Raw genomic sequence first — 16743 nt, 5'->3', positions numbered from 1 at the left:
TCCGGTTTACTTGCACTCTTTGAATTGACTGTATTCAAAGCAGTCTTTGTCTTCTAAGTGCAGGAAATACTATCTAGCTCTTTAAAAGCTAAAGGAGGGCAAGCAAAGCAATGATTTCAGCGTCAAGCAGAGCAAACTACATACTCCTATTGGAACTTATGACATTGAAGTACGGTACATGTTAATTGCAAAGCAGACAGATAACTTGCAAATTTAGAAGTAAAGACACATAAAGCTGCACTCAAGCAAGCATTGTACTAAAGTCACAAAGGTTCAATAAATTTTCTGACTTACTGGTGTCTCTACGTTCGTAATAGTCATATGGATCACCTATATAATCCGTACGAAGGGGTATACTGGCTGTATTGTTCTCACTTAGCCAACAAATTTCACCCTCTGCTTTGTAATCAAATGATCGACATATGAATGATTCTTCAATGATACACATTCGGCCACATTCCTCAGTTGAGATTCCTTCGATTTGTTTGTTGTTGGCCAATGGCAGGGCTGCGTTTGATGTCATAATGAAATGTGACAAAGGTCCTGTTTTTGAAGGAAAAATTATGATTCAAAAAACTGAAGCAGTATTTGTTATGATGCTTAAAATATTTCATAACTGAACAAGCCATAGGTAAAATTCGTGCAATACATGCTTCACCCATTGTACTTGCCGGTGCCAAGAACAGGCTGTTAATCACAAGGATTTTTACTACAGCGTTGGCGGAGGGGAAGTGTTGACAGTTTCCACAGACATATTTACTAGGCTATCAGTATACTTGTCCCAAGGTAAGTTCAATATTTCAGTACTGTGTCATTTCTCTGTCATGTTCTCTCCACCTTCAACATTCCACTTTACTATCTTAGTCCATATTTTTCTATTTTCCTCTGATCTATGTTACTGTCCCCCCTTTCTGGTCTTTCTTTGTCTCACTCACAACCCTCAGGTCTATATTCAACAATCTGGCTACACTGTGTAGTTCTGTTGATTCATAGCATGCTCAGTCTATGTCGCAATTGGCAGGGTCAAGCCACGTGACAAGAAAGTAGTGAGCTAAAAATTATTAGAGAGTATTTTTCCATGACATTTCCCTAGGACTAAGAAGTAGAATAGGGGAAAGTTCCTTGTCATACTACAGTTAATGGAGTATCGTTTACTGGACCTTGCAGTGCTCACTGATAACAAATGTTCAAGTGCAACTATCAATTTGAATGCTCGTCTTGTTTTTCTCTTTTTTGAAAAAAGTTGCGCATCTACTGCTACTGTTGAGGACTTGTATAAAGGTGGACATATTTTTACAGATTTTGACAGTGTGTACTTCAAACCGCATCAACAACAGATAACATGGCAGATCATGAGTATGTAGAATGCATGAAAGACCAATTGCCTAGTCTTTACATAGACTACATCGCCCTTTTTGTAAGTATCACCACTGTGCATTTCCAAAGAGAAATTGCTATTTTCAACATATATCTAGTAATGCACGGCCCCTCCTCGTAATAAATAGGTAAATGGACACTATCAGTTCCAATGTCTCCCACTAAATTTATCTTTACCTTCTAGCTCCCTTCCTCCGCAAGGCCCACCAGGCGTGCAAAATATGAACAATTGAAAAATATCTTATAGGAATCCGACGAGACAAAATTACAGAAATCTCATGCAATTCTATGGACGATTTTCGAATTCCAGTTGTAATTTTGAAAATTTCATTGTTGCTACTCCCTTGTAGAAAGGCAAGTCTATAGAACAGTTTTCAGTCCTATGCTAATCCCATAGGATTCCTGCAGGATATTTTTGTGATGGCACAACAGAATGAATTATTGAAATAACCTTCAGTGTGCTGTTCATCTTGAGTATCAGCACTGCCACCATTCCGGCTCTCAGTGCAGCCCGGTTTCCCTAACTTGCCGCATTGAGTGTCCTCATCACTGCTTGAATACACAATATCCTCTACTTTGCTCACAGCATCATCCACGGCATCCTCAACAGCCGTGGCAAACTGCGACCAGATACGCTTAAAACCTGATCGTTTAGCCCGCTCCAGCAGATGAACACCTGCATCTGGATTGTGAACTGGTTGGAAAAGCAAGTTGACACAAACGAACAAGCAAACTATAGGTAAGAACATACTAGAACTACATAGGATCTGCTTGGCCACAGTTACATTCAACATAATTTGTGCTTGGTGGAATATTGTTTCTGTTTTCTGGATGATCTATTTCTAATAGTGTTTCGTACAATCACTTTACCCTTTCAATTAAACTATGACATCCATCAATTTTTCTTGAGCGGGTACAGTTTCAGCTGGATACTACGGTAAGTACTGATATTTTACACCATTGGTTCTTACACACATATTTATGTTTTCCATCACATTACTGTTTCATAATCGCTGTAGGAAAAGCTTTAGCGGAAATAATCACAGGGTGGGATTGGAACAGGTGGTATAGGTATGACCTCAAACACACAGCACAATTTTACAAACAGGTGAGAAAATCAGGGTGTAAAATAAGTTGTGTACTTGAAAGTTTTAGATCAACTGCCAGAGCAATTGTGGTTGATCAGCATATTAGTTAATACCCCAGGCATTCTTGTGATGATAAATCTATGAAAGTATGCACATGTCCATCAGACCGTTGCAATGACAAATTCCCTAGTTGACAAGGGAAATTCATGGTCTCCCCTGACCTTTCAATGAGAGACCTTAATTTTCGTTCTCATGGTTGGTCTATATGCTTAAGTGCTCACCATACCTACATTCCTGGTAACAACTGGTTTGCCAGATACGATTGTATCAAGCTCAGATGCTTAAAAACCAGTCGGCCAAGTCTTCCCAATTCCTGTTACCAAATAAACAGATACTGTGGTTAACTTGCTAGATTCCTTACCTTTGCTTTTCATGGCATGGTGAACTCCTCGCTTGACCTGTTTATAAGGTAATGGTAATATCTTCATTAGAATTTATGGTCTGTAATTTTATACAACTTATGATTTATTGTATAAAATACCTTACAGGAAGTAAACACCTGTGATACTTGGCACGAAGAAAGAAGATACAGAGAAGTGATAAACAAAGTGAGGTCTAAAAAATCCAGAGTGTTTTGTCGCTCCGATGCTACTTGACAAATTCTCCAAAGTATATGGCAATCCCCAAGCAAACATTGAACGGTTTGCCTGAACAAATTTAAACAGCCCTTTATGCAAAGCATAACTAATAATTTTACTTGACAAAATTTGTAGCACACGTACATGTTGATGATCAGAGGTTATCCGTGCTTGGAGTTTTCCTATAGAAAGGTTGAACGAGTATGTACCGCTCGAATGGGTGACTTTTTCACGAAAAAAACCAATAAAACACTGGTCGATTTTTCATCCAATAAAAGCCTTTCAAAGCATGGGTCAAAATCTCCCATACTTTAGGCAACCTTCACATGCAACAGAATAAAGTAGAAAATTCGCCAAATTTGTCAAGCAAATCTCTAACATTGGGTCATATTTTTTGAAAATACACGGGTAGATGTTTCAACTTTGGCGGCACACCCCTGTTTGAAATTATCAGGAATAACACTCCCCCTGTATCTGTGTCTGTAATCAAAGGTATGAGAGACCGTTTTTTGTGCTGTGCTTTAGAATTAGGTTTTTAATTACACCACTGAGTAACAGTGCTACCACCACTCAAAACATGCACTGTGGCGAGACTCCCTAAGGACCCAAACCTTTCCGGAGGTATGCTTATAAATAAGTTCATTTCTTAGTTAGATTTGATTTGCTTCCTCCGAGGGGGGACCAAAGGAGTGACGTCACATATCTCATCATTTTCAACTTTGAGGGCGCTCTGCATTATTTCAAGTTTGAAAGTACATGGGTATACATGAGTATACAGGTCAATGACAATGTCGCTCGTGAGACATTTGATACAGAAAAGTGTTTCCTTTACGCAGACAGACTTCCAGGCGGTCAGTGCAAAGCTGCAGATCGAACTCTGCGGTTATATTCAAATTCCAACGCAACTGGAAGACGATTTTTTTAGGAAATTCGAGCGTTAGTGGTTGGGAATCAATGACCATTGGCGATTTGAACCGACCATCAATCAAACGCTTGTATAAACTTTGTTTGCAGGATTAGCAAAAGGTGACAAAAGTTTGAGATCAGTTTGTGTAATTAAGGGGCCGTCGATAATAAAAGCTGACGCACAAGAAACGTAATTCCTTCGTTTTACTTGAGACCCCCTCCCTCCCCCCTTAAAACGAAAGTTCTTATGCGAAATCAATTTCGTATTATGATGCCGTTTCTGACAAACCCACACGTACATCTCCGATCTGTACGCCCAAGAAAAAAATACCGGAAGTGCACATTAATTAACCTCCACTTCACGCGTTTCACTTTATGACATCAAAACATTTTAATGTATTTCGCATATAGGAAAATGTTTCACGTACATGTTTCACGTTGAAAAAGCATACGAGTTTTTATTTCACATTTTTGTCTTTTCGTTGTCTTTTCTCTCTCCGTATTTTGTGGTCGTTCTGTTCTCGATGAACGCGAGGGTAGTATTGTGTTCTCGATGAACGCGAAGGTAGTATTGCGTTCTCGCTGCAAAGTCGCACTTCGAAAACAATAGACGAAAATCCTTGCGCAATTTTGACGAAATGAGCTTTTACCCCCTCCCCTCCTAAACGAAAGAATTACGTTTGTCGTACGTCAGCTTTTTATTATCGACGGCCTCTTATGTTATAGAAATCAAACATCGTAATGGCCAGGTGTTTGACTGGGAGAACTCCACTAAGGCGAAAAACTGCGATTGAAAATAGCGTTGCTTGGATAGTCGATGCAAACACAAGCGTTCGTTAGCTGGGTAGTCTGCTAGATCGAACGATTTTTTGTTCGATCTATAGATCCCGTAGTCGATATGCCCGTCACTACAACCTAAATACTCATATTTAGGTTACAGTGGCGGGCATATCGACTATGGGATCGACAGATCGAGCCAAAAATCGATCGATTCAGCAGACTACCCAGCTAACGAGCGCCTGTGGGTCCAAAGCCCGGAGTGTTAGGCCGAAGGCCGACCCTCGATAGCAGGAAAGAAGTCGCAGAGAAACATAGATTACTTTTAATGTTTCACTCGTGTACGACCGAGGTTTGGCTCGCACTCCCTTCGCACAAGCGCGTAGACAGGAAGGAAAGTTTTGCGAAATCTCATTCAAAACATTTAAAATAAAAAGAAACAATAATGGCATATGCGTTATATACTTCCTGAAATGACTTTATTTTTAGTAAATCACCGACTTCAACCAAGTCTACAAGAAAACGTGTATGACTTCAATCTTTTGTTTAATACGAGACTAACCAGGTCTACCAATTTTGCCACTGTCCACTGGTGCGGAATAAGGTAGGCGTTTGCGACCGCCCGTTTCATTGTTTTGTCGACGTTTTGAAGTTGGCAGATATAGACATCTCTTTACCTCATGAAGCTTTTATTGTATTTTGCAACAGAATCAACCAATCACAGTAAACGGAATGCATCATTCCGTGATAAAAATATCATGAGGTATTAAATCGTATGCCAGACGTTTAGCGAAGTAAGCTTTTGTAGACGCTGGGTTTCGAGACACATACCACGCTTGCCTTATCATTGAATGACGAAAACAAGGTCAGATATAAAAGATAACCTGGCTGATTTGGAGCAATAAGTACCTGTAAATCTGTAAATCGCGATATTAAAAAAGATTAGTGCGTACAGATAATAAAATACGGCACGGCGAAAAGGAGGGTGGTCGTTGGAACTGCGCGTGTGCGACTTTCTTGTTTTTTTGCTCACGTGTTGACACACGTGAGCATATGTCGCAGCGATTTCTGTCTGTCTGTCTGTGTATCTGTCTGTCTGTCTGTGTACTCAATATCTCAAAAAGGCTCATCAGATCAGAATCAAATCTGGTACATAGATTCAGTTTGCAAATCGCAAGAAGTGATTAGTTTTTGGTGGATGTGGCTTGCTTACTTTTTGCTCATTTGCATAATTAATGATTTTAGAAAAAACTGATGTATATTGACAACGACTGCACACAATTTGATGAGATTCGCTACAAATGTTGATCACACCAAGATATATCAGCTTTGAAAGATATTAAGGGGTGACGTGAAAGATAATTACTAATTTGCATGTTTAATGAAATTTCCTAATTAGGAGTATATATCTGAATTTACTCGATCAAAATTGACGAAACTTGGTATGCATATTTAAGATACTATGATTTAACCTTATTGAAAGTCATTAAGCATTTTTACTTCATCTAGCTTCTAATTTGCATATGTAATGAATTTTTGAAATTAGGGATATTTGAATTTACATGACCAAAATTGATGAAACTTGCTATGTACATTAAAGATACTGTTATGTAGGCTAACATTATTGAAAGGCATTAAGTATTTTTGCTTCAGCCAATTCCTAATGTGTGTATTTAATTAACTTTCCTAATTAGGGATTTTTCTTGGATTTATTTGATCAAAGTTGGCATAACATGCTATGTACATTGATGATAATACCAGGTTTTACCCATATTGGAAGCATTCATGCCAGCTAATTTATAGTTTGCATATCGAATGAGCTTTCAAAGTTTGGAATATATAGTTTGAAGGACTTGACCAAAGGCAATTACACTTGCTATATAAAGTGGTGATACAATGATAGCAGTCAAAGAAATTAATCATTTTTATTTCACCTAATTACATATTTGAATACTTAATGACCTATAGAGTTAATCTGTGGTGAATATTGTTTATTACGTTGATCATAATACTTTCAATGAAGTTGCAAACATGTGGCAAAAGTTCAAATTTACACATAACTGCAATATATAATGAAACACGTGAGTATTTACAGTTCATATCTGGTTAAACAATGATATGTATTTCATGCATGATATCTATTTATTACGTGCCTCGTATATCGAACGTCACGCGCTCTATAGGACTCAATGGTAACTCGCCGATGACGTCGCATAGTCTTGACTGAAAGTGAACCGGAACTATTTTCACCTTGAAAACTTTTGGATGTTAAAGTCTTGAAATTTCATGTTTTGCATAGAGAACCCGGTTTTTGGAAAATTTCGCATAAACATATTGATAAACCGCATAACAGTAGTTTAAATATATCAATGCGCCATTCGATGATGAAAATCGTTCTATTTTTAACCGTTTTTCGTCTAAAATGAAAATAAAGCATTTGACTATATTTTGCCAACAAACGTAAATATTTTAGATGCAAACTGAGTAAGAGAGGCATGTAATAAAAACATTATAGCCCAAACAAGGGACTATGTACCCTCGGGGCAGGAGACCATTTGCCCTCCTTACGTCGGGCAAATGATCACCGACCCTCGGGCACATAGTCCCATGTTTGGGCTATAATATATAATGCATCACTTCAACACAGCTGCAACATATAAAATTTACAATATTCATTGTTAACAAGCATGTTTTAACTTTCATCGATCGCCAACGTACCCTAGATAAAGTGTTTACATCGGTTGTAGGGGTCCCTGGCAATCTTTGAGCAGAGTTCCGACGACCACCCCTTTAAGGGTTCTGTAGAGCATATTACCTGTTTGCCCTGGACGACATATTGCCCCTCTTTTCAAGATCGAAAAGCCAGAAGTAAAATCACAGGCGTTAGCTGGACAATGTCCGGCATAAAATTCAACGAAAATTTCTCTGTTGCATTAATCCTGCTGGGCACAGTCCTGCTCACGGACGTAGTTCAGCTAAGGAATGCCTGTGCATAAAATACCCTTGCAATGTTGTCGCAAGTAACCAATCTCACTTGTTCACAACTTTCCGTACGGGTCATATTCTTTGAAAGGTCATTGGCTAAATAATTTTTGTAAACAGGGTCACTGAACGCGCTGGAGGCCGGGTTCGGGCTGCTGATACCAGATGTTATCCAAAGCCAGTCAAGTGCCAATGCATCATGGAGGTACCAATAGCCCCCGTGATTGCATGTAAGACACGGACCAGGTAATCAGACCAGGTATCGTGATTTTACAAATTTCTATTTGTAAGTATTATGTTAACTCGATGGGCCTGTTCTTCAGAGAAAAAAAAACCGAATTTCAGTTACGGGTTACTTGGACAGATAAAAAGAAACTCTTTGCCCATTTAAAGGCCTTGTTTCGCAACTGTTTACGGTTCGTTCCTATCACCTATATATCAGCTCCGCCATTTGACGGATTATTATAGAAACATAGCCCCTCGTAGTAGGAGGGCGCTTTATTGCAATAGTTTGACCCTTTCTTCCTTGACCGCTTCAACTCGACAGATGCTGTCGAGCAGCAGCTCAGGACGAATGAAATTAACGTTATTGTTCAGCCGAAGAGGTAATCTCCATGGTTCAACATTCCGATGTTTGTCCGTACACATAAAGCCAAGCATCTTGACCATCTTTTGCCTCAGCACTTGAGGAAGATTCTGGATTTAGCAACTGATTACTGCATGTAAATTTGAGGAAGACCTTCAAGTTGACAATTTTTGCGATCTTTCAATTTGTGTAATGCAAGCCTTTGACCTTCGCCGTCCGTATGTCAGACAGAGCGTATCTTGCTGACTTAACACTATTTCACATTGCTTTTTAATCCGCAATGTTTATCTGATCTTCATGGAAACTATCACCAACGTTAATGCACATAAATGATCGGGGTAAATGGTCGCAAAACTATTTGCAACACTTTTCATCCGAACCATGTAGTTGACTTCTACAGTTTCTCATACAATTTAAATCAACAGTGGGACTTTTTGCGACCCTTGAAGAGCTCTGCGCGCAACCAAGTCAGATGATTAACTCTGATTTACAACTGATAAGAACACTTTGTGAAGTTACAAGTAGTAGCTGGTTGAGTTAGTGCTACCAACTGCGACAAACACTTTTTAAAAAATGTTCCTGAGAAGGCGTAACTCGCCACCCTAAGTTTGTTTCAGAATAAGCTGTACAGGACGATCAAGCTGGTGTATATCATTCCATAGAAGCAAGGTTGGGCTGACCTCATGTGCAATTTGTGGAAAGTCACCAATTGTAGTCGGGCACTTACCTTTGTCGGCAGGTGAGCCGAATACGCTGTGCTAGCCAAGAGCAGTGCACACGCTACCGCAACGCATTGCAGCAGATTCATGGCGTAGCCGATCTGGAAATGCCACGCTGAAACAACTTCTCTCTGGCAGATTTCCCCTTAATCTTTGTGCAGTGAACTCCTGACTTTGTTTTTATGATAGCCAATATAACCCCCTGTTTATCTTCTGTACCTTATCTTTGCAAAACAATCGCACAGATTTGGGCACATCCACTCCCTTCTCAGGTTGGTCAACTATGTTTTCTTTCTGAATTTATGTCCGACTGAATAGGCGACAGAAGAGCAATATGCAAAAACCGCCCTCAATCGTTACATTCGCCTGGGCTGTACATCTTTAACTTGAAATTCTTGGGAACTAAATACGTCTGCAATTCAGTTTCTCACTATTCCAAATTCTCGATAGCAGGCAGCTAACCTGTAGAAAACTCATAATGGTTGATGCCATGACTTGATATCATCGGCGGCGGCCATTGTTTTTCGACATCCGGTCACTGATATTAATCACAGGCATATCGCACAGTATGAGATGGATATAGTAGAGTTGCTGCCAAAATATCTCTGAAGTGCTCTTGTGGTCTTCTGTAACGGAGGAATGTTTGGTGTAATTGTAATTAAAGAAAGGGCGCTGAAATGTTATAAAAGACTAAAAACTTTTTCATCTTCATCCATCCGACTGGATTTAACTGTGCATCTCTCAATGAACCTGACACCATAAACATTTCTGCAGCAATCCAGTTCTGAATGAAATACTTCTCTGAAGTTTGCCCACAATGGACGTTGTGGCATCGAAATATTACTTGATTCTTTTTCAGTAGAAAGACAAACGTTAACACTGAAGGTTTGGACGGGATGTTTTTGCATAGTGCCTGAGAAGTAAACAGTTAGCTCATCTACTCAGGGCCTTCTTACTGTATACTCACGGTCGTCCCACGGCCGTATGACGGGTTCATTGACCACAATGGGTATGGCAGTTTTCGATCATGAATTGACAGGACTTCCGTCATCCGAATAACATCGCACGACTTGTCAGGGATGGACAGCCAAATCGTGTGAGGGACTTTTCCAATTCGAAAATATTAAGGAGTTGCAAGAATGTCAAACATACTCTTTGTGTTGTACGGGAAATCGATTTATAAACGGTAAAACCAATGAGGGAGGAAGTAATAATTCTCTGCCGACAAAATACAGTATATCAACGTTCGGAAAGCGGAAAAAATTCTTATTCGGACTACCCGTCGAGACGCATTGGTCTATCCCTGGACGGAATTACCCAAAGCGCTTGTTTAGTTGAGGTGTTCGGCCACAAGTACATGAAGTAACTTCACTAGTGTTAATATACATGATGAAGCTCCGTTCACTTCTCCGCCTAATTCATACTGTTTACAGGACAAACCTCTCGTATTAAAGATTATTCTTTGCGACGAGAACAGATACTGTTGTTTTGGGAGGGTGTCGTCGGAACTGCACTTTTGCGACTTTTTTGTTTTAACAAACAATGCAGTTCATGTATAATATCTAGATACATCATGTCAACAGAGCCGCGACATTTAAATTTTACAATATCCATTCATTCTGGCAACCTTTGAGTAACTCCGATGATACCCCCCCCCCCCTTAAAGTATAATTTGTTCGATTAAGAGAAATTTCTGTAGACTTTCGGTTGTTTAGGAATATTTTAGACATCCCACTTCTAAACGAAAAGTTCGTGACGTGGATTTGTCCAAGATAAGCTTACCAGAGGTACACAGGAAACCAAGCTCTACAACGCTTATATATATTTTGTCCAACACCGAGATCTCGAGCCTGGCAAGAATGTGTTTGTTGATTTACTTTCATATCTTTGTCATCATTTTTTCAATTTCGCTGGAGAAGTTTAAGCAAGCATCTTGTAAATACTGTAAGTATTTGAAACCCCCTCCCAGTTCGAAATTATGTTCCGATGTGTCCCTATAAACTTTGCATATACGAATACACGTCACAGTGCTAGTGTTTGTCCACCTATCTATTTCCGATATCCTTCCGTCATAACAATTCCACGAAAACCGTCTCCCGATGAATTACCTAAGACCTACGTAGATCTTTGGCCCTTCAATCATTCACGCAAGATCAAATTTCGTTTCAAAATATCTTACGGATATAAAATTTTTGCGCAGGCACAGTCCACTACATCTGCCTCACCTGTGATCTATTTCACTTTGGGCCTATACGCCCCATATGCCTCAGGCATATGTACACACGTCTTTGGGGCGCATAGGCCCAAGCGGAATAGATCACAGGTGAATGTGGCGCAGGTGTGTACAAAGCATTGTAAGCGTGAATGGGAAAACAAAATCTTTCGTTTAAAGGGAAACAGTCGTTGGAATTGCGCCTGTGTGAGTTTCTTGTTTACAAACAATGTATTTCGTGCACGATATCTGCTAGATCGGCCTAGCCGAGCCATATGAATCGAACGACACGAGTGAAGTTGCGACCGGCTGATGACGTCATCTGGTCTTCACGTGCGTCACGTTTCATTCATTCTTTTCCATCATTGTTCCTTGCTGTTCTCAGTTAGCCAATAGTCGCCTCACCATGCATCTGATTTCAATCGAATTGGTGTAAACCCCTAGTGCGCCATTCAACGTAGCTTTTAGGTGTAAATTGAAGTATTTCCTATCCGTTAGACGGCAGAGTTTGATATTCGACCGACTTTTGCAATTCTTGTAAATTTCCGGGACAGCTTTGTCACTTGAAGATATCTATAAACATACGAAATGAGTAAATATACGAACTTGCGCTAACTGCGCTAGTAATCAAATACGTTTCTGTCTTTTTCGATTACGACAACTGTACATAAAATGTTATTGACTCCACTAAATCAGCAGTTTTCTGAGTTTTTTGCTCACATGTTCACACACGTGAGCTAATGTCGCGGTGATGTCTTCTGTCTGTCTGTCTGTGCGCCCGATATCTCACAAACGGCTCATCAGATCAGAATCAAATCTGGTGTAAAGATTCAGTTTGCAAATGGCAAGAACTGATTAGATTTTGGTGGGTGTGGCTTGCTTACTTTTTGCTCATCAGCGTAATTAATGATTTTAGAAAAAAACGGATATACATTGAGAACGACTGCACACAATTTGATGAGATTTGCTACAAATCTTCAAGTGATCACACCAAGATATATCAGCTGTGAAAGGTATTAAGGGATGACATGAAAGATAATTGCATATTTGCATATTTAATGAACTTTCCTAATTAGGGATATATATGTGAATTGACTCTATCAAAATTGACGAAACTTGGTATGTATTTTGAAAATACTATGATTTAACATTATTGAAGGTCATTAAAGGCGGAGCCTCCCTATAAAAGGGCGCGGCGCCAACCTATGGCGGCGTTCACTGTGTAAGTGGACACCAAATTTAAACAGGCAATACGCGGGCACACGCTCCAGAAAATGCCACTTGATAGTTTTTTTCCGACCGCAAAAACGCTGACAGACTGCCAAGCAGTCAGCACGAAGCTGCTGCCAATCAAACTCTCTGGTTATATTCAAATTCTAAAGTGACTGGAAGACGTTTTATGGGAAATTCGAGCGTTGGTGCTGGGGAATCAATGACCATTTGCGATTTGAACCGACCGTCAATCAAACGGTTGTATAAGCTCTGTTTGCAGGATTAGCAAAGGGTGACAAAAGGTTGTGTGTAATTAAGGTTATAGAAATCAAACATCACACTGGCCAGGTGTTTAACTGTGAGGAGAACTCCACTAATGCGAGAACGTGGGATTGAAAAGTGCGGATTTACATGTAAGCATTTTAACTTTAGCCAATTCCTAATTTGCATATATAATGAACTTTCCTGATTAGGGATATATCTAATTGACCTGACCAAAGTTGATGAAACCAGCTACATATATTGAAGATGCTATGATACAACATTCTTGAAAGTCATTAAGCATTTTTACTTCAGCCAATTCCTAAATTGCATATTTAATGAGATCATTTCAGTCAATTCCTAAATTGCATATTTAATGAACTTTCCAAATTAGGGATATATACTGGGATTTACTTGCTATGTACATTGATAGTTATACCAGATTAAAACAATATTGAAAGTCATTTCGCATTTTCATGTCAGATAATTCATAATTTGCATATCTAATGACCTTTCACAGTTTGGTATATATAGCCTGAAGGACTTGACCAAAGTCAATTACACTTGCTACGTAAAGTGGTAATACAATGATGGCAGTCAAAGAAATTAAGTATTTTTTGCTCACGTGTTGACACACGTGAGCATATGTCGCAGTGATGTCTGTCTGTGTGTGTGTGTCTGTGTGTCTGTCTGTCTGTCTGTCTGTCTGTGTACTCAATATCTCAAAAACGGCTCATCAGATCAGAATCAAATCTGGTACATAGATTCAGTTTGCAAATGGCAAGAACTGATTAGTTATTGGTGGGTGTGGCTTGCTCACTCTTTGCTCATTTGCATAATTAATGATTTTAGAAAAAAACGGATATATATTGACAACGACTGCACACAATTTGATGAGATTCGCTACAAATGTTGATCACACCAAGATATATCAGCTTTGAAAGATATTAAGGGGTGACGTGAAAGATAATTACTAATTTGCATGTTTCCTAATTAGGAGTATAGTATATCTGCTTTAATCGATCAAAATTGACGAAACTTGGTATGCATATTGGAGATACTATGATTTAACCTTGTTGAAAGTCATTAAGCATTTTTACTTCATCCAAATCCTAATTTGCATATTTAATGAATTTTTGAAATTAAGGATATATATTTGAAGTTACATGACCAAAATTGATGAAACTTGCTATGTACATTAAAGATACTATGATAGAACATTATTGAAAGTCACTAAGCATTTGAACTTTAGCCAATTCCTTATTTGCATATTTAATGAACTTTCATAATCAGGGATATTTATCTGTATTGACTAAACCAAAGTTGACGAAACTTGCTATGTACATTAAAGGTGCTACGATAAGACATCATTGAAAGTCATTAAGCATTTTTACTTCACTCAGCTCCTAATTTGCATATTTAATGAATTTTTGAAATTGGGGATATATATTTGAATTTACATGACCAAAATTGATGAAACTTGCTATGTACATTAAAGATACTATTATATAGGCTAACATTATTGTAAGGCATTAAGCATTTTTGGTTCAGCCAATTCCTAATTTGTGTATTTAATGAGCTTTCCTTATTAGGGATATATACTTGGATTTATTTGATCAAAATTGGTGTAACATGCTATGTACATTGATGATTATACCAGGTTATACCAATATTGGAAGTCATTTCATGTCAGCTAATTTATAGTTTGCATATCTAATGAGCTTTCAAAGTTTGGAATATATAGTTTGAAGGACTGGAACAAAGGCAATTACACTTGCTATATAAAGTGGTGATACAATGATAGCAGTCAAAGGAATTAATTATTTTTATTTCAGCTAATTACATATTTGAATACTTAATGACCTATAGAGTTAATGTGTGGTGAATATTGATTATTATGTTGATCATAATACTTTCAATGAAGTTGCAAACATGTGGCAAAGGTTCAAATTTACACATAACTGCAATATATAATGAAAAACGTGAGCATTTACGGTTCATATCTGGTTATTTTAGCTAATTACATATTTAATACTTAATGACTTTTAGAATTAATCTGTGGTGAATATTGTTCATATGTTGATCATAACACTTTCAGTGAAGTTGCAAAACATGTTACAAAGGTTCAAATTTACACAACACTGCAATATGTAATGAAAAACGTGAGCATTTTCAGTTCATATCTGGTTGAGAAATCGTACACTGTTCACCACTCACTTCATCCAATGTCATCATAGGAGGACGAGCGCCATCACACGGCGTGTTGAGTTTCCTTCGTGGAAATCATTACCTCAGAGAGGAAGACTGGTAACGTATGGCTTTCGTTGTTGAGAAGGTGTGTTTGTATGTTTAACGAAAATCCCCCAAAATTACAAACAGTATGATTCGAAAAAAGTTATGCTTGATCATCGAATTTTTATAAGCCAGACCCATATATGTTCAACATAGATGTGTGTGTGTGTATGTATCCTTTCACTCCTGTCTGAAGATTGCAGGATGCATGAAACTTAAGTAACAGATATTATTACTTTGTACTTGAACTAATTTATATTATTAATTATAACGCTCTGCATTCCGCATCAAGCACTGTAATTTTCCACGAGGACATTTTGTATACTTCGATATATATATATATATATATATATATATATATATATATATATATATATATATATATATATATATATATATATATATATATATATATATATATATATATTCTTCTTTCTACTCTTGCTCAAAATTTGACATTTCTGGTCATGTTATCCGAGGAAGAATTAAGGCTTAAACGTGATGTGACTTGGCTTGTTTTCATGCTACTGTTGATATTTATAGTTCTATGATGATCATTATTGCTGTTAATGTTGTTGTTGTTATTGCCGTGGCGCTGCTGCTGCAAGTGTTTTAACATGCAAGAAACATAAAAGTGAAATTTTCGTGGAAATGAAACGATCAAAATCCCGATTTAATTCAAATTTTAGATTACATTTCATTTTTGATCACTGTTAATGTTATTTTCGTTGTAGTTGTCTTCCTAAGCAATACTATCGCTTTTTGTTGTTATTGCCCTTGTTGACGCTGTAATTAGTGTCAGTCTGTGTCCACAACTCGAGTGTCTGGGAAACCTAAAACCAAGCGTGAGGTTACACAATGTGGCGCTTTCACGGTTGCCACTGAAAAAACAACATACAGAGCATATAGAGAAGGACAATACTCCATCCAAGTTCATTCTGTCTAAAGCATCCCTGGAAGAGTTCAGTACCACAAACAGAAATCGTGACGTGGCAGATCTATAGAGACCACAGAGGTTGTCGCAGGACAATTTGAAATTCTGGCATACCCGTCTGCTGAATGCCGTTACGGTACTCTGTATGCGACATAGAGATCTCTTGCTTCGTGTTTGTTTGAGTGCCTATTAAACCATGGCAAAGGAGAGATATGCTTTATTTCATATCTGGGATTCATTGTGTTAGAAACCGTATAAAATATCATATATTGACAAAACTTGTAAACAAACAAACAAAAAAAGAACATCATTCTTTATCGACAACCATGAATACAGATACAAGTCTTTATTGGTTCTTTTAATGTATATGGAAAACGATCACGAACAAATAAGCAAACAAACAAACACCCATAAACAAATAAGGAGCCATAGTTCCCTGTGATAACAGAATCCATTCTGATTCGGGCTACTTTTACAGTGTCCTGCATATCTATGATGTTGCGCTAAGGGTTGATTTAAATATGTTTACAAATTACGGCAAGCAATAACAACAACATCATTTGAAGCTCAAGTAGATTATTCATTGTCCTCATGAATAACGTTTTTAACATTGGTGTATATACACCCACAAAACAAACAATGGCAACGAAAATGATGGAATCTTCAATTCTGTATGCTTTCATTCTGCGTCAGAAAGTGCAGTTCTCTCTCTCCGGAAAAGAGCCCGAGATATTTGCAATTGATCCCCTGTCTGTCTTG

At 38.1% G+C, this 16743-nt stretch overlaps 1 protein-coding gene across 5 annotated transcripts in view; it reads right to left on the bottom strand.

Annotated features, from left to right (window-relative positions):
* The window catches only part of LOC139122868 (plasminogen-like), a 35637-nt gene extending 25692 nt beyond the window's left edge, over positions 1-9945 (bottom strand). The window contains exons 1-4 of one of the 5 annotated variants that reach the window (XR_011549544.1): positions 9082-9308; positions 2887-2923; positions 1829-2071; positions 295-543 (exon numbers count right to left, since the gene is read on the bottom strand). Coding sequence is in view for 4 of the 5 variants with exons in the window: in XM_070688688.1 (XP_070544789.1) it covers positions 295-543; positions 1829-2071; positions 2887-2923; positions 9082-9162 (610 nt within the window). In the remaining variant the exon portion in view is untranslated. Of the gene's footprint in view, positions 1-294; positions 544-1828; positions 2072-2886; positions 2924-9081 lie in introns of all 5 variants that reach the window. The other 4 variants (XM_070688688.1, XM_070688690.1, XM_070688689.1 and 1 more) reach the window with 4 other exon arrangements.
* Positions 9946-16743: the final 6798 nt, after the last annotated feature.

This window comes from Ptychodera flava, chromosome 22 (assembly GCF_041260155.1).
Source record: "Ptychodera flava strain L36383 chromosome 22, AS_Pfla_20210202, whole genome shotgun sequence".
Taxonomy (NCBI): Eukaryota; Metazoa; Hemichordata; class Enteropneusta; family Ptychoderidae; genus Ptychodera; species Ptychodera flava.
This window is presented reverse-complemented; position numbering and strand designations above follow the sequence as displayed.